The following is a 25287-nucleotide window of genomic DNA, read 5'->3' as shown; positions in this document are numbered from 1 at the left end:
CATATGTCTTCGGTGATCACTGAAATTTCAAACCATAACCTAAGTTTCAAAACAAACTTTATTCTGTTTGAAGACCTAATACAATGCATTAAAGCAACTTAAAACAAGACATAGCTCCATTGAATCTATAGCTTGAACAAATGTCAAGGAGGCACAGTCCCCCCGCCCCCCACCCCAGGTGCCTTGTAAAGGCAAAATTACAACTGACCATGACATCCTCCCTCTCGTCAAAAGACCAACTTTATTTTAACAATGTCATAGAAACAGATTTGTAAAAACATCGAAGAGATCGTAGCTTTAAAAAATACACACATATAAATGAGTTTTGTTTGTTTGTTTTGCCTTTTTTTTTTCTTTTTTTTTAAATAGCAGCATCCTGGGCAGCTAATGCTATCTCATGGTGACAAGTTCAAAGTTAAGTTGGTTAGTGTTTCCAATGAACCCAAATTTGTTCATAATACTAGTAATTTATACTAGTAATTTATATAACTAGATTTCTAAAAAATAAGAATTTGGCATTTCAGAACTTTGTCCCATGTGAGGCATTGTGCTATAAACTGCCCCTTTCTTAAATGACCCTGAACTCAAATTTCAGGGTCTGCTCTCCAACTGACTTGGATACCATGCATAGCAAAAGCACAGTTGTTAGAACCAGCAGAATTTTTCTCCCAAAAAGGAACATCAGTAGGACTTCCCAAACACGTTACTAGTTCATAACCAGCTATATGACAAAGCAAATGTTCCCCCACAGTGACAGCTCACATAAACACATTTTGACTTGACACACTGAAAACGAGGATTTCCAAGTTCAGCGAGTCACATAGACCAGCTACCCAAAAGGAGTAACTTTTAAACAACAGAAACAAGCCAAAGAATTATGAACTTCTTCTCACTTCACTTGCAAACACTTTTCACCTTTGTAAGACAAAACAAAGCAACTTCAAAGGGAAAAAAAACCCATACACACATACAAGAATTGTACTAGACATTGGCTTGTTATGTACTTGAACTCAATGACTGTGGATCTGTTTTGGCTGAAAGGTGTACTGGAAACACAGTCCATGCACATATACATATATACATATATCGAGGGCCGTGAAGTCGTCAGATGTTGCAGACACAGGCCTTTTGCCTTTTCAACATGGTTATGATTTTTCCCTCATGTATTATATCAGATCCCAATGCTCCCAATTCTAGAGCCCCATCACAGCCTCTCTTCAGCTTAGCTTCTGGCTTTTATCTTCAGGATGCTGCGTTGGGTGGGGAAAATCAATGCATGGATGTAAGCATGTATCAGGAGGGCCTCTGCTGTATCCATCCCTAATCGTAAGCCGCTCAGTGTGGTTAGGAGATGAATGATTGGACTCGGAGCCCTGCTGGTCAAACGTCTACAAGGACAGATGTGATGGCATGCCATACGCTGTCAGAAGGGTACTGGGTAAGTTGTGACTCACGGTGACAGGAAACAATGAATCCTGCCTTTGCTGGTCAAAGAAAAACCTATTGCATTTCTGCTCATGAGATGCAGAAATAAGGCAAGTGCCTAAATACCATGCCATCCTGTGAAGTGGTGAAGCAAAAACATAGACAGAATGGTAGCTTTTTCATGCAATATTCCATCTCAGATCTTATATTTTAGAAATTCAAGTTCCTTAATAGCATACATGGATGTGTTACTAAAAAAACCACCAAACCTAGTTGATAAACTACTAGTAACTAATGGTTGGGCTTCGGTATGACATGGAAGGATAGGTGTAAAGGAGACACTCAGAGAGTAAAACCAGGGGGAATCATCAATTGTCTGGCGATGCGAGGGAGATGGTCAGGTCAGTACAGTCAAGTTTGAGGGCTGACAGTCCGGCTGTAAGACTGACTATTGCTATTGATATGAGTAGCTTCATGTAAAAAGGAAAAAAAAAAACCAAAACATTCTACAGTTGATTGAGTCAGCCACTAGACTGATTCTTTCAAAAGAATTTTAAAAGGAACAACATTAAAGAACAAAACGAAACCCCCTTACCCCCAGTAGTTGAAGGAAAGAGAAATAAAGCTGTGGTGAATCTAATATTGAGCAAGGAAAACTGAAGTTGTTAAGACTCCATTTTAATCTCCCCATTATTCCTCCCAACACAGGTACAGTTCCCACTGAACCCAAAGGCTTTTGCATATGTAAATAGGGGAGAGAGCTCTCTTGCTGTTGCCTTCAGTTGGAAAGAATACTCTAACAAGTCCTTCCTCTTCCCCACGGTGAAGTGTAACACATACAATTGTTTGGGTGAATGAGGACTGTTACTATGATTCCTACAATGGCCATGACTTGAACAAGCTCCCTACAATCGGGGCAGGAGCGATTATGACCATGTCTATTTGCTTTCTGATCTAAGTTGAATGGAAAGCTAGGAAAATAGCAGATAACCAGATAAAAATATCTTTTCAGATCATGCTTTTTCTACAGTGGATGTTGGTTGTTTGTTAACGGATAGTCTAATGTTAAAGAGAGACAGGTTTTCTAAATGCAGCAATGATACTTTGAAATCAGTGTTTCCAACAAGGGTGAACACTGCTGCAGGACCCTGCCTGCCTGCCTTCCTTCCTAAGAAAGACCTAGCATTCCCATAGGTTTGTAATTGTCATGAGGGTATACTAAGTAGCAGATCAAAGTGGGAAAAGACTTCACTGTGCAGTGATCCACTTCTCTGTAATCACAAGAAAGAGAAAGTGCATGCCATCCTGCCACCCCTCCCCCCCACCTGTACATCCCTTTGCTACATTCCCCTCCCTAGATTCAAGAAGTTCACAATTCTTTATGAAACAAACATTGCCAGGTACCGTATCTTAAGTCTTGAAACAACATTGTTGAACTCAGCCATACTTTGTCATATTCATATATCTTTCTCTTTTTTTATTGAATAAAGCAGCTTTGAAGCTTATCAGGCACTGCCCAACAAAACATTTAGTCCAAAAAAATCTGTTATGAACTTTTTAACCTTGGGCTAACAGCCAAGTACTCTGTACAAGAAAAACTGTAAAATATTTCATAGTTTTAAATCTGAAGCCATTTTTTTTTTTAAACTGGCATCCTGTACATTTCTTCTTTTTAAAAAAAAGGTAACGAGTAACAAAATGAATATTAACAAAAAAAAATCAGGGACAGTGTTTTCAAGCAACAAAAATTGGGGCAGGGGAAGCTTATTCTGAAGGTACGTTTAAAACAGGTAACAACGATGAAAATTAAGAATTGCATAGCACTGTGAATTTAGCCTTCAGCACAACAAAACAGAAGCTATTTGGTATTGATACAAATCCATCTATTTGATAGTTAGTCATTCAATATTATGTACATATTTTATATACTAAATGTCACTTTGAAGTCCTAGTTTCCAAGCTCCATTTTTCTGTTGGTGGGTTTTCTTGGTTTGTAGAGTTTTAACGAAAACACTTTCTGGCACTTTGCTACAACAGAATTTCCTCTGAACGTACATGAGCGGACGTTCCCCAAACTGTCCCCTGTGAGCGGAAGTGCCTTTCTGCTACATATCGGTTCATTTCGTTAGAAAATGAAATAATCCACAGTGCGATGTGTCTGGGGCCACCGTGCACGGCAACACCCAGGCTGGACCGAGCGACCCCCCAGGCCAGGGCTCGTCAGCCCCTCCCCGCTCCGGTCTCCAAGGTCCCAACTCTTGAGCTGGTAAAGCTTCTGAAAGCACGAACAAGCACCATGGTTAAAGGCCTCTTTGTCCCTGCACGCAGAGATTTTTGCATTTCTTTTTCTCTTGGTGTCGTGTGTGGTTGTGACTTTAAATTAATCCAAAAAACAAAACCAAAAAGAAAGGAAGAGGAAAGAAAGGAAGGCTAATTAAGCACTCCAGACGAGGAATGGTGGTCGTCGCCCAGTGCGAGCCCGCCGCGTATGTGTCTTCCCCTACTGCCTTGTGGTCGAAAGCTCGAGTCACATCTGAAGATGGGCGGCTGGGTGTCCGCAGCTCAGTTCCCAGGTCGGGCTGCAGGGGAGCCCTGTGCTTGCTGGAGGCCTCGGGGAGCTGAAGGTGAGAAGCAGGCGGGAGGGCGGCCCTTCATCGCCGCTGCTGCGCGTACACCGGGTAGGCTAGCGTGACGTTGAGGGAGTCGTTGTGCTGCACGAGGGACGTGTGTTGGTAGTGGAGCACCAGTTCCTTCAGGGAGCTGTACAGGTTGTAGGGCTCGGCGAAGCCGTAGCCCGTGGCCGTCTTGTTGATGACGCAGTGCTTGACCTCACCGTCCACCCTGCACACGGAGAGAGAGCACAAGGGCCTGGGTGAGCTGGGCCAGGATGAGGCGTTTTTGGTAAAAGCATCGTGAAAATGCCCGAGGCAGGCCAGCCTCCACATGGGGACCAGTCCTGGGGGAGCCCTAGACTCATGGAGTTGTCCCTTACTGGCTGAGTAACTTCAGGAGGTAACCCAGCTTCACTGAGCCACTGGATTGTCATCTTTAGCATGGATTCAAAGGGAGATAGTAGTAATCTATCTGTAAGAGGGGAGCTTTGAGAAACGAGGCGATGTACGGGAGGGGCTTGCTGGATGCCTAGAACGCGGTGAGCAGGCAACGGGTGGTGACTTCAGCCATTACTATGAGCGCTGCCGCCCAACCAGCGTGGCACCATTACAATTATTAACAGGATTCTTCCTTTCAGGCAGGCCTGGAATCGTCCACATACCTCTCCATCTATTCTCCTGTTCCCTTGTCCTCACTCTAAGTTCTCACTTCTTTCCTGTAGCAATATTTCTCTGCTTACGTGGAGGGAGGTGATGGGCTATAAAATACTTGGAGACCCTGTCTCTCCTAGAGGACATTCACATCTCTGAAATAATGTCAGTGATCCAATCTCACTCTTCAAAGTACCCCCAAACTATTACATAAACAAAGGAAAATAGGCCCTAGGATGGAAATGTCTTCTCTTGGGTGTACTTTATCTCAGGGACAGTGACCAGGGTCCTTTCTCTTACTGTTTTAACCTGTCCCTGATGGGGACTTTACCTGTGGGTGGTGCTTCCATGTGGATCACCTCAGATTCTAACTATACGGAGGCCCCCCAGAAAGCAGCAAGTGTGGCTATTTCCATTTGAAAGATGAAAAACAGGACTTCTCCCAAGCCCTAGTCTCCCACCTAAACAGCAGGTTTCTTTCTACTCGACAGCTATTCCTGCCTAGACTTGAAAATATTAGGTCTTATTTCCTCTCCTCCACCGTTGTACTACTGTAACACTCTTAAAGATTAGAACTTTTCCAAATCCTTGCCCGCACGGTTGGCTGGGTGAATGAATGAAACACCTCCCTGAGATGTCTGACGAGACAAATAATTGGCTGGAGGTACATACACTACGGAGCACGCGTAGCAGCCCTGTTTACTGCTTTCCCGGACAAGAAAAGTGCCATCTCGTTTCCCTCGCAACAGGTTTTCGGCTTTGTTTCGGTTGCTGCTTCCAACATTCCATGTCTTCTCGTCGTGGTGGGGCAAATCCTCATCATCTTCCACCAGCGAATATTGGCTAAAAAGGCAGAAGAGAAGGTTTCTGAATGCAGTACGTGGCAGCCAGCAGCCTGCCCCTCTGAGAAAGGGCCCTCTCCTCACTTCGATCTAGTTCCTGCCCCTCCTTCAAGCAAGTCAGGCCAGCGATTGCGGGTCTGACTCAACCAGCTTCTCTGGCCTGAGTTTCCTCATTGAGTTTAGCCTTCAAACCCCCACCCCGAACAAAGAGTTTTAGTAGCACTAAGTGATACTCTTCCTGTTTTCAAGTCAGTCAGTAGCTATGCTCAGCTACCTGTGGCAGAGAACAAGGTATTAAACAATCCCGTTTGTCCAGTTTAGATCAGGAAATTGATTGACTAGGAGGAACACCAGTTTTCAAATAATTGAATCGAAACATATACTTAAGCTTTAAAAATATGCTAAACAGGGTTGTCTCCCCCACTCCGCCCACATTGGTCCCAAAATATGTTGGGATTTTCTAGACGGTTCCAGGACATCATCACGGACACAATGTCACTTCAAAGCCCTACGGGGGAAAAGGAAATCTGCATTCTCCTTTGCTAAACTTTCCTTTTTTAAAATTCTGGGTAATGAGACTGATGATATTTTCTCCTACGAGACGTTCCAGTCCTCACTTGCTCTGCAAACGAAGCAAGTTGTGCATTTTCCTTAAATGAGAAAACACCCTTGCTACCTCCCATCTGTGCTAACTACTTACTCTTCAGTGTTTTCATTGCCCAGCCACTCGTTCAGCTTCTTCTGCCGAACACCTTTCTGAGTCAACCACCTGGAAAAGAGGTTTAAAAGGAAAATGCGTTAAGAGCCTAGCCTTGATTTCTGCAATTACCAATCATGCACGTGCAGGGTTCCACTTGCAGTACATACATCAAGTATTGGTCTCTTGTCTTTCTCAGTTGAATGAGGTCTGGTTTAATGCTGTTCATCCGTTTGTCAATCTCACGATACTCGGCAGCCTGCTTCTTCAAGTCCTCCTCCAATCTCCTTCTGCTGTCGACAATTTCACTGATTCGAGACTTTAACTTTTCATAATTATGCATAATCCTGCAGGCAAGAGAAATGCATCCATAATTACCTGGAGCATCCTGAAAGTTCCCCCAAGGTTGCAGTACTGATTCCCAGCAGTTTTCCTCAGGTAAAGAATGCTTTCTCTCCCTGTCGTTTCACAGAAAGCGAGGTCACCTTTAAACAGTTTAAGAGAATTGTGGTGATCTCTAGCACATGCGCAGTGGAAACCCTCCTGGGTCACCAACCTTTGGATTTCTTTCTCATTGCCTTCACGTTTAAACTTTTCTATGTATTCTTTGCTGTACCGCTCCTGGGTTTGGCACTGTTCTTCAAATATTTTTATGGTTTCATTAAATGCCTCAATAGCTGTTCTTTTCATTTGGATTTCCTGCAACACAATTTTAATAAGACAAGGTCATTCCTTTCACAGAAAAGGCAGTTTCTTACGGCAAGACACTACCAGGACATTTGATCGGTGCTGCTATCTGGCAGGCGAGTATTTTGTTAGCAAGGTGGGACTCAAATTCATAAAGCCCCTTAAAATAGTATCACAGAAGCACACATTTCCTTTGGAGAATTTTCCCAGTCTATGGAAGATGACTGCTTGACAGTTTTCTACAGTTTTCATCTCTTTAAAAAAACCATTCCACTTTATCAGCAGTTTATGCCATCCTGCTCCCTCTGGCGGTCCCAGATACGTGATGGCCTAGAGGAGATTAAAGCCTCTAGGAAAACAAGGCAGTAAATGTAGCCTCAACCCTTTCATAGTAAAGGCATATCAGGGTTAAATCCCCATTTCAGAGATTAGACAAGTCTGTGGAACTTCCAGTATTATTAGCTTTCACTCTACAAAGAATTCTTCAATCTGCAGTTATGCCAATCCAACTTAATTTATTATTCTGATACTTACACAGGCTTCATTTAAAAGGTTTATAGTAAGTAATTATTAGAATAATCAACGATTCACAAATCAATGATCTCCCCACTTTATTACTGGCAAAAACTCAACCTTTTAAATTGTTTTTCTGAAGCTGAATATGACATGCATTAGCTTCTAGTAACTAAGAGCTCTACAATTTGAATGTGATTTTCACAGAAAACGCACCTGGGAAGTACGGGTATAATCTTCATATAATCTGTCATATTCCCGACTTTTTTCTTGAAATTGAGTGTTATATTCATGTAATTTTTTCCCTACAGCTTCAATATTATCTTCTTTGACAACTTGATCCTGGAAGGATTAGAAGAAAATGGAAAAAATATAAATTCAGTTGATAAGGTACTTATCTGACATGGGAAAAATCCTCAAACAATGGTCATTTATTTTGTGAAAGTATTTTATTGAGCCACTATACACTTGTGATCACAAAGTTACAGTTTGAACGTTTTTCAAGCGTGATTACATGCAATTCATCTGCTTCAAAATATTTTCTAAACATTAAGTATCTTTTTAAAATATTAACATGAGTATGTGATTACCTGTTGGTATTTGGATACTGGATAAAGTAATTTCACATCCAGTTTGGGATTATACTGAGCTAGAGATTCATTCCGGTAGTGGTTTATTAGTTCAACCACAGAGTTGAAGGTTAATGGGTCAGAGAAGCCATATTTCCCATCTCGGTGAAATATTTTGATTAATTTGTTATTTCCTCCTTTCCTGCAAATGCAATATAAAAATAATGGCATTAAAATTCTCTTTAAAAAAAAAAAGCATGTTCTCCCATCACCTTTAACACGCCAATTTTAGCCACACGCCCTAACTTACCTTAGTGTAAGAGTATAATCACCATGCATTTTAGTAGATGCGTCTCGTACCAAAAAGGTCCCATCAGCTGTATCTCGAAGTTTTTCATTCACTTCTTCCCTGAAGTGAAAAGAACATGAGACAATGCTCACCTAGTGGATTTGGTGATTCTCGTGTTACATTGTCTTAACTGTATTTTCAGAGCTTAAGAATTAACACACAAGTCACTCTGACAAATCAGCACAGAAAGTCGTGACCCCCAAAAGGTTTCCTCCCAACTCTTCATCCCCCTCAAAAAAAAAAAAAGAAAAAAAGCTTAGACTAGAAATGCCACTTTAAGCTGATAACGTTAATTCTTAGAGTTTTTGTCTAATAAAGAGAGTGACTTTACACTCTGCCTTGAGGCAGTGCCACTTCACCCTGCTGCCCCCCCGACAGCTCTGTCAGTAATGAAACTTCTCGGGTATTTAATTTCCTGTGGCATCCAGCACCCACAATTCCCCAGAGCTCGGTGACTTCTGTGGTCGTCTTTGGAAGGGAACCAACTGTGCTTCGTGCTTATGTTGGATGATAGCCTAAAAATGGAACTTAGCAAGCTGGTGCGTTTTGCTTTTCTTTCTCTTCAGCTAAAACTCCCTAGCTCTGGTGAAAAACTCATGTAGCCTTACCTCGAAATATCTCCCCAGTACCATTCAGCATCTTGTAAGGACATATTGTTATTCATACCGTTGTTCGCTACAGTAGTGGGTTTTGGTGGTTTAGGAGGCAGTGCTGCAGATGAAGGAGAAAGAAAAAGTTTTTGCAGTCCCAACTACAAATAAACCTTTAGAAGTCGACCCAAGTTCCTTTAAGTAACATTTTCAACTGTGAAACACAGCAATAATGCAGGAGTCCATGAACCTTTTCTTAAAAAAAAAAAAAAAAAATCAGAAATCTTTTTGACTGTAGACCATAATTGAAAAAAAGAGAAGAGCTTAGAGACCAACAAATAAAAAAATGGGCTGGCCATGTGAATGAATTTCAAAGTAAATCCAGAGTCAGTCACAACATTTTCTACTTTCAGGTTTGAGTTGAATTAAAGTTTCATATCTGGTCAAATCTATCTAAAGTAAGAGACCACAAAGAGAATAGCAGGAGGAATCACATGGCTTGGTTTTAATTTCCTCTTATTTAATTATAAAAGACAAATTTGGTTTCTGTCCTCCACAAATGCTGCTGTGGTAATAAAAAAGCTCATCTACAGGAATATGTTTTAAGAGGCGGAATTGGGTTTCTCTAATCTTAGTATTTCAGGCACTGTTCTGCCAAAAGCCACTTTAAGAAACTCCTCTGTGACCTCAATCTCTTTAGTATTCATGATAATATTCTATTGGATAACTGTGCTCTATATTATGCCAAGAGTGATTAAAAACCATATCCCTCTTCCTCAATGTCAAATCAGTATTCATGTACCAACTGGTGACAAATAAAGAAAGACTGCAGTGTTTCTGAATTTCTTAATTGGGAGGAAGGCGAAAATAATTGAAAAAGCAAAATAAGTCTAGGATGTCTAGCTAAATTCTAAGTCATAAGTTTTCAAGCACTGTTATTATTTTAAGCAAAAATTATTTCAGGAGTCTAGCAGGTATATTTTATAAAGACCGAGACTCAGTAATGGGAAGCCAACTTCTCTCATTGCAGTATCTTAATAGAAGAGAGAGCAGACAAAGTCTCAACATTTGATTCAGAATAGTTTCAGGGCACCTAGAACTGAGTTGCAATCACTGCTACATTTGATAGCAGCACTGGTACATGCTTTCTAAAGTACCGAGTGTTATCACTGCAAAGTGCCACACTGTCCTCATCCACTGTCAACAGAGAAAGCAGCACCAAGGTTGCATCCTTTTAATTAAAGGAACGACATACAACAATATAACCCAAACAGCAAATGAGCTCGAGTAACAAAAGACACCAGTGAAAAACTGGAATCCAATTTATATCCATTCAACTAGGAATAAGCATTTACCCCACACAGCCTGACTTGCTTCCACAGGCAGTCAAACCATTTGTTTCATTTTCACGCTATGAGCAAACTCATTAAATTAGAACAAATGAATAAAAACAGACATCCAAAGAGGAGCTGTTAACCGTAGTTGTCAAAAAAATTAAATGCTACAACATTAACCAGCTTTCTACAAGAATACTGCAGTATTACCTGGTGGATCCATTTCTATATAAAACATCAAGTCTGTGCCACAATTTATATCTGGCTTAGCATATTCTAAATCCAGGTCTTCCATATTCCAAACAGTGTTGTACATTTGTGCGAGAGTTTCCTTGGCTGAGCTCAGTTATAAGAAAAGAGTCCGGCTTTCTTTGTAATGGTGTCTTGGAATTCATTTCAAAACCTATAAGGGGCTGCACTGTAACCTATGACATCACACACCCCAGCCAATCAAGTCAGAAAAATGTCACCAGACCACTCCTGCTTCATCATTTCTCTTCTCTACCAGCCTTAACACAGCCCCAATCTCACGAAGATCCTACATTTAACAGAACTGCAATGTATACACGCTCTTCGTTTCAAAAAGGTGTTTAATCTGACTGTTCTTCTCTAGCAGTGAGTTTTCTAATTCCTTTTTTATTGCTCCGTGCAGCATGGTACGCTCCGCTCTTGGCAGGTTGACAAAAGCTGATACGCTGCGGCACGTAGCTTTTTTTTTTTTTTTCCCCCTAGTGCATCTGGGTTTATAGATAGCCCGGTCATTTCTTGGTTTAAAAATCTTACAAAGGCATCCAAATAGTATACTCAAGATATATTTTACAGTCCTAAAATGCCTCCGATATATATTAAAAGCAGGAAGGATCAAGAACTCTGGATATTTAATTTCAGTCCTCCATAATTCACTGCAAACTCAGAACTTATACACTGTCACAAACGTGCTACATTATAGAAAGCAAAATGAAAAAAATGTAGGGGCAAAAATCTCAAACACTGCAGTTAAAACTATAGAATATGGAATGAAAAATCCAAAAAAAAGAGAGGCCATATACCAGAATGCACAGTACAGGCAGAGCTATCTTTGCTAAGTATTTCTCACTGATGATCCCATCTTCAGATTTACTGGGCTAAATACTGCTTGGGGGGGGTGATGTAATCACTTGTGTGTGTGTGCGGAGGGGGTGCTTTTGTCCCCTCCATCTCAAATGCCTCCCTTTGGGAAGAAATGTTATTATTCCTTCTTAGTAGTATTTATTTAATGTGAAGAAACCAATTCCCCTATAAATCTAAATTAATGTTAGTTCTCCTACAGTGAGAGGGGAGGAAGGGAGAAAAGGTTCCCCCCACCCATGTAAATGTAGTTAATTTAAAAAACTAGAGTGGGCTGTGTGATCTACGTACATGTGCATGTCACATATTTCTGTGACAATTTAAAGAACACAGAAGCCCTGGAAATTTATTCTTAGATGTTCTGTCAAATTTGGAATCATAAAATATATAGAAATAGAGCAAAGGCAAGACAGCCTCTGAGCACTGTTCACGTGTCTCTCTTCCAGTTTAATTCAGTTTCCCACTAAGGAGAAGGCAGATTCAACCTATACCCTCCCACCCTCTCCCACTCCCAGGCTCTCTTTGCCTAAAGGTTGAAGTAACCCTAAATGCAAAGAAAAATGGTGGTGGTGGGGATATGTCCTCAGAAAAGATTCAGAAAAAAAAAATCTTAATTTAATAAAAATGTTGACCCAAGTCCTCCCAGCAGCTGTGGACAGCGCGACAGCCCGGAGGGGACCTGTCCCCCATGCCTTTGGGAGCACTTGGTGCAAACCGGTCCTGCTGCTGGAACCCATGTGGTAGACCCCGGGAGGAGGGCAGGGAGACAGGTGACTTTCCACGTCTCTCCCAGGCCTGGCCAGGCCCCAACTTCCAGACCAGCACTTGGTAATTTCCTCCTTCCCCGTTTCCAGCCGAAGCCCCATCTCTCCCTCACATTGTGCCCCTCGAGGAAATGGGGGAGTGTCTCCCCTAATCTCTCATCTGCCCTCCCCAGGCAGCGCTTACTATCTCTCCCTCTCTCCCTGACACACACACACACACACACACACACACACACGAAGACACACACACACACGAAGACACACACACACACACGAAGACAAACTGCAGAAATGAACCTTTCAGAGAAGTCCCCCAAACAGTGAAACAGCCAAGGGGCAGAGCAGTGCCCAAACGAAAGGCAACTTACTTTGCAGGTTATGCATTTCAACGGTTTCCCTTAGAAATGCCTGTATCCGACAATGGAAAAAAAAAAAATCCAAAAAGCGATTCCTCCAGCCTGTGCGGCGCAGGACCCCGAGGCTCGCACGCGCCGCCGGCAGCAGCGCAGCTCAGCGCCCGCCGCCCGTGCAGAAGCCGAAGCCGGCTGCGCGCCGGGGCCGAGGCTGCGCCGGGGAGGGAAGGAGCCCGGGCGCTCGCACGTCCCTCTCAGATAACGATCGCGGCTTCATGATTAACTTGGGCAGGTTCAAATATTTGCTGAGCTAGGGATTTCGGGTGGGGGAGGGGAGCCCAAGTCCAAGTCGAAGTTGTCATCATCGTTAACAAGTGGCCAGTGCCAGCCCGGGTCCTCCTCCTCCTCCTCGCCGAGGAAGTGAGAAGGCCATTGTCAGGGGACCTAAAATAGGCTCTCGAACCGGCTGCGGCGGCGCGCGGCTCGCAGGCTCGCGGGGCTCAAGTGGCCACAGTGCAGCGAGGCACTAGGCGCTGCCAAACACAGGAAGTGGCTGAGCTAGTTCAGCAAAAAATAGAATCAAAGCCTTGCTTGTAAAGGCCTGAACCTCTCAGAGCTGCCCAGAACACCGTGCCTTGCTCGCGTCCACCTCCTCCCACATACCAGCACAGACAGCCCCGCAGGTGTCACAGGAGAGCCCGGCGGAGCCACCCTGCAGGGAACAGGTTTACAAACGTTTCCCAGGAGGAGGCTCCTAGGGAAGAGTATTGCGCCTCGGCATGGGTACACTAAGCTCTATTGTATTAAAAATACACTCCAAGATAAAAACTCTACTCTGCAGCTGTTTGTATGAAGTCAATTTCAACTCCTGTTAAAATGGCCATAAAAGGTCTGTCTGCATGAGGTTGGTGCAGATGCTACATGGAGCAAAGGACAGGAGGGCAAGGAGAATGGCACACCTTTCTAGAGGATTTTTTTCCCCCTTTATTCGAAAAAGTTGCAAGGAACCAAACTTAGGACTGTTGGCTACTATTTAAAGAACTAAAATTTGGCCAAAGAAAATTTTCATTCACATCAGCATAGACGGCTTTACTGTTATCCCAAGAACCTTAACTCAATGTAAAATCACAAAATCACTAGCTTTAAAACCAGAGAAAAAATTTAGAGATCACTTCAATTCCCTCATGCTACACACACACACACACACACACACACACACACACACACACACACACACACACACACACACACACACACACACACACACACACACACACACACACACACACACACACACACACACGTATGCTTCTCACCCAGAATGAAGTGGTTTGCATAATACTATAGCACTAGGACCAGAACCCAGACTTCTGATGTTTGGTCCTAAACTCCTTTTTCTCCACTCACTTGCCCTGTTCTTTACTTCCCTCTGCCAGAGAAAGTAAAAATTAACAAGTGAAACTGAAGTTAGTTTCTTTTAAGCCCCATGCAAAAAATTTCACACCTACAACAAAATTTTTTCTGTTTTCTATTTTTAGTTTAATTTTTTTTAAAAAAAGCTGCTTTCTAATGATCTTTGAAGAAACACAGGTTCTGTCTATAATACCCTCAGACTCTGTATGACTAGGTGACCCAAAGGTCACATGCAGTGACAAAGGAAGATCTAGGTGCTGACACAAGAGTCCACACAGGCAGGAACCAGCTTCAGAATTACTTGCAATATCTGGGAAGTGCTGCTACACTCACAATGAAAGCGATTTTACAAGCTCTCCTTTGGTGCAATTGAGGTAATACGGAACACCTACTTTTCCAATTGGGAAAAAATGAGTCTATAAGTGAATAGACTCAGCTCCTGCCAGCTGATCACAGACACAGGGTTAGTTCACAGAATACCCTTGCCTCCTGAGCTGCATAATCTTGCCCTACTTTAAAAAATAGTTTTTCTAAAGCTGGGAACCTTGGAAACATCAGTCACTTAAGCATACCTGTCTGGATTCACAGGATATGTCATGTCAAAACCTTCTAAGATTAAAGTGTTCTCTAGTCTGACACTCTATTTCCCGTTTCAGAAGAAAATTATCTACTGGGAAGTGGCACACTCTCTACTTAGAGAAAGTCTTAAAATAGATTTGAAAACTTTGCTTCAAATTTCTCACAATATGTACAATCATTTACCCTAGAAGTTCTATTATATTACTCAAAGTGTGAGCCGAGTCTTTTCCCAATTTTAGTCAATTTAGTGATCTGCAAAACACATGCTCTTCATTAGCTTAAAAAGGGAGCCCTCTGCTGGTAGAACAGAATCAGTAACTTCTGCTCCACAGAAAACAATCAACTTTCTGTGGATTTCATACATCTCCCCCTATGTCCAGAAGTTCACACAAAATACATATAATTGCCCAACTGTCACTTAATCTATATGATTCACTAAGAAATCACTAATAAATTAAATGCACAGATGTCATAACAACCTTGGGAATATTTTTCACATGCCTGCTAATAAGCTCTTGTAAGAAAACTTGTATTTTAATTTCTGAAACCCAAAGCCTAGTCTACCATACTGGAAAACTTACATAATTGAAAACTATCTTTACCTTCTAGATTCTTCAAAACACTAAGTCTTACTACTTTCCTCTCTCTCAAAGTTTTGCAACACTCATTTCAGAAGCAAAATGAGGCCACGTGTCACTTCTCAGCAGGTGTGATCTAGTCAGGAAAATGTCCCTTAATCATTAAAAATAGTGCAAAAGTTACAGACGGAACACTGTATCTCATACGTGCCCATCACCAGCAAGTAGCAAATGCTCCACGAGCAGCTTTCATCCTGCACAGCTTCTTAAATGGTTTTTTGTCAAGGGCCACGATTTAAGAACAAAAGCCCATTTGAAAAAAAGCCCATTTGAGAAAAAAATAAATGAGCCAAAATCTTCTTTTAGGGGTTAAATTAATGCCTCCTTTCATAATTTTAACTTAAGACAACTTAGGCCAGAAGGGCCCTTCAGGATGATGCCAATTCTTTAGTCCACATCCAGGGCTCTTAATGACCCTGCACGAAGAAAAATGTCCATTTTAATTTATAAATAAACTCAGGTTTACAGATGCATAAAAGTGATACATTCTACAAAGTATCTGAAAAGGTGCACCCATTGCTTAGCAGAAAAAAGGATCCCTTCTCCACAATTTCCCTCTCAGATGTCCCTTGAGGGAAAGAGAAGGCTGCACTGTGAAAACAAAAGTAAAATTGAACTATACCCTCCAATACGTGCTCCTGTTCAGAGCACAAATAAAACTGGGCTATACCCTCCAATACGTGCTCCTGTTCAGAGCACAAATAAAACTTCCTATTTTTTGGCAAAACCTGGTACACGCCTTGCCTGCTTACTCCTGCCCCTCTAAACACGTGCAGATTTTTCAAACTTTCACTTCTCACCTTTGAAACAACCTTCTGATGTCAGACCACATTTTAAACCCAATAAAAAATAAATCAGAGAAAAGTAAAACTCTTTGAAAGTCATTTCCTTCTACCTTAGTGCTTGCTTTAGTCTTGGTTGCAAACCAAGCCCAGAGCATTTAAAACAAGATTCATGAATCGGGCTCTTCAGGATGAATGTTTTGCAAATGCACCAGCGGTTAAAAATTAACTCTGACAGGTGTAGACGGGCAGGGGGGAGAAAGAGTCATTTATTTTCCCTCTGGGCTTGAGGGTGCAATATTAGACTTCAATTATGCTACATTAATATTTCTGAATATATCCATGAAATCTGAAATATGTAAAAACACTTATAATGGGTTTCATTCAAAGGCACTCAGTGTTAAATGGTCCGTTTTTACCTTAGTTGCCCTATAGAAATCTACTTTAGCGACCTAAGGATCAGTAGGGTAAACGTAACACGAAGTGATTCAAGAAAACCTGCTGTTCAGCTTTAACCCGTTTTAAGACTTTTAGTAACAAAGAGAACAGCAAACTGTCAACCAAGTTCGGAGTGCTTACTCTGTGCTTAGCCTTTCAAACCTTAGTTTCCCTCCCTACAGGGGGAGAAGCCTTCCTTCACAGGTGTGCTGGATGCATTAAATGAGCTGGTGTGTTAGAGAGTTCTTTGAGATTTCATTTGGATGATTATTATGCTGTGCCCAGTTCTACGCTAAGAAGAGCTGAAAAGGAGAAGCCTTTGTCCTTGAGAAATGTAGCTAAGCTGATGAAACTACCAGAACTACAGAACAGTTACATATAAGAGGACGGGGCGCTTAAGGACATAAATGTAGTGAATGGGTCAAAACCCTGCACATCAAGCAGGGGAGGAGCTCCCTGGGTGCAGATGAAGAGGATGGCACTGTTCGGGGCCACTGGGGACGGCTGTGCACTGTGTGCACTGCGTCAAGGCACCTGGGCAAGGTGCGGGGTCGGGGGGCGGCGGCGCTGGGGCTGGGATCCAGGCGCCTCCACTCCCTGAGTCGCACAGGGAGCAAAGGGCGTCAGACAAAGGCATCCTCCTCCCTCCAAGCAATGCGCCCACGGGGCAGCAACTGCCCACTGAGTGTCCTTTTCAGCTCTGCGTTAAGTCCCCTCCAGGCATCCTGAGGCCAGGCTCCGCCGGTCGGGAACATGGGAACGTGGGACCAGTGGGGAGAACGGCCTGGTAGGATTCAGACGGCACTAACCAGGAAGGCGGCTTGAGGACATGGAGCCCTGAACGAGGCCAGCTCCGGCAGGGCCTTAAACACCAGAGCTGACACGATGACACCAAGGACATACTACAGGGTCGTGAGCTTCAGTACCCCTCAACTCATTTGATGCTCATAACCATCCCAGGAGAGAGGCGTTATTCCCATTTCACAGACTGGAACACTGGAAAGGCTGAATGACCTGGTGATGAATTCGGTAAGTAAGCAGCGAGAGTTGGGATTCAAACCCAGACATGACTTGCACTGTTCTTTCTACCGCATGACACACGACAGAGCGACTTGGAGCCTGACCCCCAAAGCTACAACAGTTGCACTGGGGCCCTTTACTATATGTGACCCATAGGTGCAAATATCACCTATTCTTGGGCTATTGCTGGCTGGAAACTTCGGAGGACTTTTTGACTGGACCCTACAGGCAGTCCCGTTGCCCACGAAGGTTCCAAAAGCCCAGGTAGCAGACAGAGCAGCAGCCTGGTGTCTGGGCCGGGTGCCCCCAACCCCGGCGGACCCATTCCGGCTCACACTGGTTGGGGTGGCACCAGGTGAAACCGTCAAGCTCTGTGGTCTTCAGTTTCTTCACGTGCAAACGGAGAGCTGGACAATGCATTCAGCTCTCAAGTGATGCTTTTTATGACGCTGTCCCCTAAAATATTTACTGCTTTTTCAAATCCGGTAAAAATATCAAGCTGTTATTTTTGTCCTTGCCAATTTATTTTGAAGAAATCTTTGAAACTCCTTGAACTGAGATGCTATTTCTCCTTCCGCTTTTCAAATTGTACCTATTCTTCGAAGCCCACTTCAAGTCCTTTTTTTTTCTTATGAGCTTTTCCTGTCTACTAAAAAGTCACCAACCACATCTCTCAAATTCTTTTTACACTTACAGTACACACCCTCCCGCCCAGAATTTAATGAGACGCTGTGTGCTAACGGGTCTTATTGCAACTGACACGCTGCCTCACACATCATTAGTCCTGCCTATCATCTCAAGTTCCAACTGATAACAACTAGAAAAGGTATCTATTGGCCCCATAATAGTCTTGCTTGTCCTCCACCCCCCAAATATCATTCAAGCACTCATTTCTATTCATGACAAAGTTACTGCAAATGGATGATGTACGAGTGTTCCTCGGAGATGCGCCGGTCCTTCCCAGCCCGCTGGGATGAGCACGTGCAGGGGTAATGATTAAAGACTCCATGAAAACATCCCATTCCTACCAGGCCAAAGAAGTCATTTCTCTAACCCAGGGTGCCCTGCCAATCATCTGCACTGGAGCCATTCCTGAATACAAAGGTGTTAATGAGGACACTGTCCTGGGGTGGGTAGTCTGTTTTCACCAGTGAGAGACGCTGAAGCAACCTTTTAATTCCAAAAGTCCCATACGATTTCCAGAATAGTTGACAGAGATCACACAAAGGCGGAAATGCCTCCAACTAGGATTTAAAAATTACTTGGATGCAATTTTTTGGAAGAGGCTACATGTGTTCTGGGATAGTCTAGCAACGTTCAAGGCTTTATGGATCGCTCTTCAACAGAGCTGATGGAACTAATCCATCTGCCTTTGAAACTGATACACCAATTTCTTAGTAGAAGGATGTAGGTAGGGTCTATGACATAGCAAGCAGTCTTAAGTGTGCATTATCAAAACAGATGCAGATGAAGTTTTTCTTAGGTGGAATTAGGCTGAAACTGAGAAAGACGTTTAACCAGTTTACACCAGAGGCAGAAGCATTAAACTCCACCACTGATTCTACTACACCCCGTGTAGCAGACATTCTCGAAAACTCCATGAGATAACTTCGCGTGTGGGTATGTATCAAGCCCTGTCTGGCTTTTAGCTTCCATGTCTCCCCTCTCCAGAGAGCTGGCCACTGAGAAGACTGGGCACCTCCCCCGCCTTCCCTGCACGCAGGGCCCAGCTCCCCCCCTCTCTGAGATGGACCTCCACACGGGTCAGGAGGAAGTGAAAGATCGTAACTTGATCCTTTGGCCGGGGGTCCTGTTCTGTTCTTGCTGGTCCTCTTCCTTCCCACCCAAGTGATCAGTCTAGGAGTGGGCAGTCAATAAACAGCTCCAGTGCCACGTTCACACCTGCCCCTCTCCCCTCCCCACAGGGTTCTTCTAATCTATCACTGCATCGTTTCCTACTGAGCCCAAAGGCAGCCTTTGAACACCAACACAGAGCTCCCAAATCCATTATCGAGTGACCCAAGCAGTCACACGATACAACACCTTTTGGTCACCCTCTGGGACTCCAGTCCTGGGCCATACCTGTTGACAGATTTCTCTGATGCGGTTTACAATCCAGGGTATCCCTGTTACATATCCTGCTTTCTGGGATTTGGAACACTTGGAATGAACCAGGCTTGCCTTACGTAGTATTTATGCTGCCACTCTTACCTGTGGATCCCGTATTTTGGATCTGTCGACAGAAGCCCTTCCCAATACCTGTATCTTGAGTGGTTACCCATCCCATCCTTTATCCCATCCCTACAGGTGGGTTTTAAGTCTAGGCCCTCACCTCTCTGTCTGCCCCTTCCAGATGCAAACAACTAAGCCTAGCTACGGAACACCTTAATAAAAAGCACAACACAGTCCGCCATTGCATGACTGATATCTGGGTCCCCACGTTTGCTCATACAGAGATAAGTTTGGTAATTTGCATGAGTTACTCATAATAAATAATAAATTCATGATGTTTTAATTAAATTCAAGACATAAATTCAGACTACAAGCAACACCTTCTACTGGTCCTGAAACTCCACTTCACTTCTAGGGCCCTCATCACTTTCTAAACGACCAGCTCACTTTTAACCAGTATACAGCAAAGTAGGGTTGATTAGACTTTCCACAGTAGAGGAAAAACACATCAGTTTAAATGAAATCCACTGCTAACTCGGTCGACATTTCCCGCTTTTTTAAACGGCTAATTGAATGCCAGCCTGCTTTCACAGAAGTGTCTGGCTTGCTCGAACTTGTTGCAGTAGACCCCTAGTTTCATACTACTTGCATTATTAAAAATGTTTATTTTGACAAGACATTTCTCAGCCTACCTGCTTCCAAAAAACACATTCCAAAATACTTTAAATTATATAGTAATTATAAATCCCCTGCTTTGTAAGTACGAGAAAGAAAAACAAAAATGTCAGCAACGAAAATCAACGCCATAATTTATGCAACATCCAGAAGCATCAAGTTAAGGGGGTCGGGGAGCTCTCCCAGCAACCCTCACCTGAAGCCAAGACCATGTAAAATCCACAAATATCAAAAGCTAGATAACACTGACCATATGCGCTGCTGCCCAGCTATTTTTCCCTTAAGTCATAAGGTAACATGTTATTATGGATCTCAATTCCACGAGAAACTTATGGCACTTCCGAGGAGACTAAAAACCACCATTTTTCAGGCTCTAAAAAACAAACAGTGAGGGAATTTTAAATGTTCCGAAGGCATTACCTGGTGCAGGCTGGCGTTCATTCCATTCGGTGGAGATTAAAATTTCTGTAACTTTTACGAGGTGTTCAGTATTCTCAGAACTACAAAAAAAAAAAAAAAAAAAGAGATCGATTAGACACCTTTTTCCCTAAACAACAAACTTATTTTCATTTCTGCATATTCAAGTGAATGTATCTGATGGAACTATGTACAAGCATTTGTGAACTGGTATCTTCAGAAGCAGCTTAATGACCCATAAACTTAGGACTACCCTCATCACCCCAAAATCCAGGTTGCTCTTCTAACACTTACCTGGCTGCTGGGAATCTGAAAAGCAGGGGGCTGAAGAGTTCAGAGAGTACTCTTGCATTCAAAAGATTTTTGCTGGATGTTTGAGAGAGCTTGAAGAAATGTTTTAGCAAATACTGCAGCGTGAGCCAATACTGATGAGGTATGCTGGGCGACCTAATGAGCTTCTTCAACAGCTGGATGTATTCTTCAGAGCTCTGCACTTCTACAGGTTAAAGAAAGAAAGAAAGCAAAAGGAATAAGAGACTGTTTCTAGCTATTAGTGAATAAACACCTAGACAATTTCTGTTCTAGCTACCGAGGGATCATTTAAAAGGAAGGCATCAGAAACAGCAGACGATACATTTGCTCTTCTCATTAGAAAAGGCATTATGAGAAAGTCAAAATCTCAAGTCAAGTGGAAATGCAAGAAACTCTTGGTGTACAAAACCACAAGAAGTTCTCGGTGTGCTGCCGTCCACGGAGCGGCTTCAAGTGTGATTGGCTAATTTGGAGGAGCAGCAGATAAGTATCACAGGTTTTAACTTTGAAGATTTTGAACCACAATTTCCTGTCCCCAAAGCACTTTAACTGAGCATTAGCTCCTAAAACGGAGAGTCCTCTTCCCTCAACTCATTTTCTAATGGCCACTGGAGGAAGGTGATGGGAACATCCCCAGTCACTGCGTCCTAGTCCGGTTCCCTGAATCCAGTGCTGGCACTTGGCTGAGGCATTCGCTGACATAGTGAACCTTAAAATACTGATAAAAGGTTAACAATTAGCCATTTCAACATGTGGACAGCCTTCCTAAGCAAACTAGAATCTGGCTCTTCTATCAGATGCCCTGGTTAAGGGAGGGCATTTGTGCTGATGGGGTTGGGGGCAGACCCCTCCTAACATTTTCTAAGAAATCTCTCTTTATCTGCAGCCCTTGAGTTGACAAGTACATCCACATCTCAATACACGTTCAGGGAGGTTCTCAGAAGACACAACACACCTGGGGCTAAAGAAACCATTTCATTGTAAATGGCTACTGGAATGACAGGATTTGGTAAGTCCAGGAGATAGCGTTTGAAAGCGTCTGCTAAAACGTGCACATCGATCATTTCCAAGTCCACGGAGGCAGCATCTATGGTAGAAATATGCAAAAAAAACTTTTTCAGACATCGGTTGGACCGATTTTCTTTTTTTCTTTTTTTTTATTTTTTGCGGTACGCGGGCCTCTCACTGTTGTGGCCTCTCCCGCTGCGGAGCACAGGCTCCAGACGCGCAGGCTCAGCGGCCATGGCTCACGGGCCCAGCGGCTCCGCGGCATGTGGGATCTTCCCAGACCGGGGCACGAACCCATGTCCCCTGCATCAGCAGGTGGACTCTCAACCACTGCGCCACCAGGGAAGCCCGTGGGCCGATTTTCTGAATGTGCGACTTCAGTGTGACACATGAAAGGAAGCAGTATGAGGGCAAATGTAAGATGCCTGCGTATTTATGAGCAGTGTTTCTTGCAGGGGTTGCTCCTGGCATTTCGAATAGAACATTTTTCCCTTGTGTAGGTCTGTCCCCCACCCTGTAAGCATTTAGCGTGAAGGCCCCTGCCCACGATGATGCCAGGAACACATTCCCAGACTTCGGGGGCAACAAAAAACTGTGCTCCTGTTGTGGGCTGAACTGTTTCCCCTACAATTCATATGTTGAAGCCCCAACTCCCAGCACCTCGGAATATGAATATATTTGGAGATAGGGCCTTTAAAGCGGTGTTTAAATTAAAATGGGGCCATTAGAGTGGGCCCTAATCAATTTGACTGGTATTATAAGAGGAGGAAATTTGGACAAAGAGACACCGAGGGTGCACGTACACAGGACACAGCAAGGAAGCGGCCATCTGTAAGCCAAGGAGAGAGGCCTCAGAAGAAACCCAACCTGCCTTGATCTGGGACTTCTAGCCTCCAGAACTGTGAGAAAATAGGTTTCTGTTTTTTAAGCCACCCAGTCTGTGGAATGTTGTTATGGCAGCCACGGCAAACAAATGCAGCCCCCCACAATGTTTGCAAGTACGTTCTGGACGGTGGCTCTGCCCTGATTGAGAAGGGTTCTGTTCTAGGGATGGTGAATCACACAGTAAATACTTCCTAAAATTGCAACAAGAAAACATGACGTGCAAATCCATAGATTTCCTAAAATTTGAATTGCTCAATACTGCGTATCAGAACTAATATAAATTTAACCCAATAAAGTACAGACTGATTGATTAAACAGTAAGCTATGACAGAATTTTAGCAGTCAATCTCAAGAACGGCCAAAAAAGTGACGTGAACATCTTTAGCATGTTTCTCTCTAGTTCTGACAGGGTATTCTGATTAAGATATTACTAATGTAACTGGGGGGCACTGAACTATCTCAGAAGAAAGATAAGACAGGCAGGCTGTCCAGTAAGTCCTTCATCTGGAAAACAGGTCAGGCAATTCAACACTGGGGTGGTATGAAGCACAGCCACTCTCTGAGTACTTGGGGTATAGAATGAGGCACACTGCCCGGTGGAAAGAGGGGTGCTGCAGGCAGGACGGACCCCGGTCACTGCTGAAGGAGGAACACTACTGACAGGAAAGAGGACTTGAGGGAAATTATCTGGGGACTCGTGCATGTACTCAGCGGAGAACAGGGGCCCTGACGAGCAAAATGCTGCATTTCTAAACAGCTGTATTAATCGTGGCGTTCAAAATGAGTCGGAAAGGAGTGCTGCTGGAAGTGCTGATACCGCTCGTGGTAATCTGGATTTCAGGACCGTTAGAAACGTGTGAGACATTATCAAGAAGTCACCTAACTAGGAGACTGACAGGACTGGGTTGTGGCCTAGGAGAGGATGAGAGAGAATCAAAGTTTACTCGCAGGTATTCAGCATGAGAAGGAGAAGGGGCATCCTGGATGCCCATGAACCAGGTGTGACATTATAAAGCACTTAGGCTGGGTTAACAAAGCTCCTTGGATGCATCATCATCAGCCAGACCTGTCCCACTAACTAGGCAGAACTTATGAAAGATAATCGCACAATACCATAAAGCTCAGGAAAGTCCTGAGCTGGTAGCAAATGTGGATAGGTTAGTTTGAGGAAAAGAATGAAAAGGTGGAGAAGCAAGGGCTTAAATCACTTAAATGTCCCACAAAGAACCAACCAGAGGCATATGACATCTCTAATAAGTGTGGGGAAGGGCAAGACTGGGTCTCTGCATAAAGGGTCCATGTGGCAAGTAATGCAACTACTAGCGTGACTGTCACACAAAACTGTGCGTGCATCTCTGTTGGAGCATTCCATAGCCACCCACTCTACAGCAAGCTGCTGCCCCCTCCCCCCAAATTTGCCCCCTGTATACTTCATTTAATATCACTTTGCTCAGCCAATTCTTATTACTTAATCTGCTCATCCTAAAACACCATTTGGTGATGAGGTATAAACATTAAGATGCGAAAGGTTCCACATGTCCCCCCTGCAGGAGTCATCTCTCTATGACACCTGACACTTCCCACTATGGTAATTGCGAGTGTCTCTCCTAGACTGACAGTCCCTCCAGGGCACGGACTGTGGCTGTCACCTGCTCTTCTCACATCCCTCAGTGCTCAGCAGAGAATGTGCTTGTTGAATGTTTGTGAGCTGAGCTACACAAAGCCCTGAGAGTGACGTTCATTCACTGAAGCCCTTCTCCAACACATGAGGTGTATTCCAAAGAGCCTTTATAACCTTTGAATGAAATAACCTTATTTCAAGTCTTTGGATCAGCTCACCTTATGTCAAATTCCACTAGAGCCGACGTAGTATGTTCTATTTATTTATAGACAACTTCTAAAGCTCCTTGGGGTTTCTGACTTCTATTCTAGCAGTCTCCTTTTCTGCATTAAAGCTATGCTAATGTGCTCTTCCAAGAGCTAGACACATCTGTCATGTGATGACAGTGGAAGTTAGTTCAGAGAGAGCCACCCAATCTTTAGGTCTGGGTTGGGGTGTTTCCACCCTCTTCTACCCTGCTTTTCTGAGTCTACTCCTGACGGGCAACCAGTAGACTCTCCAACACTTCACCCCTTCTCCCACTGGAATGGAGTCCCCTCCCCGACTGATCTCTATCTAAGTAAAGGGTTCTCAACTGGGGTCCTCAATTTTGCTGCTCCACCTCCACCCTTAGGAGACATCTCTCAACACCTGGAGACATTTCCGACTGTCACAACCGGGGGAAAATCCCACTGGCATCTAGTGGGTGGAGGCCAGGAGTGCTGCTGAAACCCTACAACGCACAGAACAGCCCCCTGACAACAAAGAATTATCCACCCTAAAATGTCCACAGTGCTGAGGCTGCAGAAGGCTGATTTTTAAAATTGAGGTATCTTGGGACTTCCCTGGAGGTCC

At 43.5% G+C, this 25287-nt stretch overlaps 1 protein-coding gene across 4 annotated transcripts in view; it reads right to left on the bottom strand.

Moving 5' to 3' along the window:
• Positions 1 to 222: 222 nt before the first annotated feature.
• Positions 223 to 25287, bottom strand: part of PIK3R1 (phosphoinositide-3-kinase regulatory subunit 1) — an 89757-nt gene continuing 64692 nt past the window's right edge. For 2 of the 4 annotated variants that reach the window (XM_081230404.1, XM_081230405.1), the window contains exons 5-16: positions 21895 to 22026; positions 20922 to 21123; positions 20631 to 20710; positions 8954 to 9056; positions 8307 to 8405; positions 8018 to 8198; positions 7644 to 7769; positions 6784 to 6926; positions 6398 to 6574; positions 6231 to 6299; positions 5361 to 5531; positions 223 to 4266 (exon numbers count right to left, since the gene is read on the bottom strand). In XM_081230404.1, the coding sequence (XP_081086530.1) occupies positions 4077 to 4266; positions 5361 to 5531; positions 6231 to 6299; positions 6398 to 6574; positions 6784 to 6926; positions 7644 to 7769; positions 8018 to 8198; positions 8307 to 8405; positions 8954 to 9056; positions 20631 to 20710; positions 20922 to 21123; positions 21895 to 22026 (1673 nt within the window). In that variant the 3' untranslated portion in view covers positions 223 to 4076. Of the gene's footprint in view, positions 4267 to 5360; positions 5532 to 6230; positions 6300 to 6397; positions 6575 to 6783; positions 6927 to 7643; positions 7770 to 8017; positions 8199 to 8306; positions 8406 to 8953; positions 9057 to 10479; positions 11821 to 12508; positions 13045 to 20630; positions 20711 to 20921; positions 21124 to 21894; positions 22027 to 25287 lie in introns of those variants that run through there. The other 2 variants (XM_081230407.1, XM_081230406.1) reach the window with 2 other exon arrangements.

The sequence above is a fragment of the Mesoplodon bidens genome (assembly GCF_964165515.1).
Source record: "Mesoplodon bidens genome assembly, chromosome: 4".
In the NCBI taxonomy this organism is placed as follows: Eukaryota; Metazoa; Chordata; class Mammalia; order Artiodactyla; family Ziphiidae; genus Mesoplodon; species Mesoplodon bidens.
The sequence above is the reverse complement of the archived record's forward strand: the minus strand, read 5'-3'. Positions and strand labels throughout refer to the sequence as shown.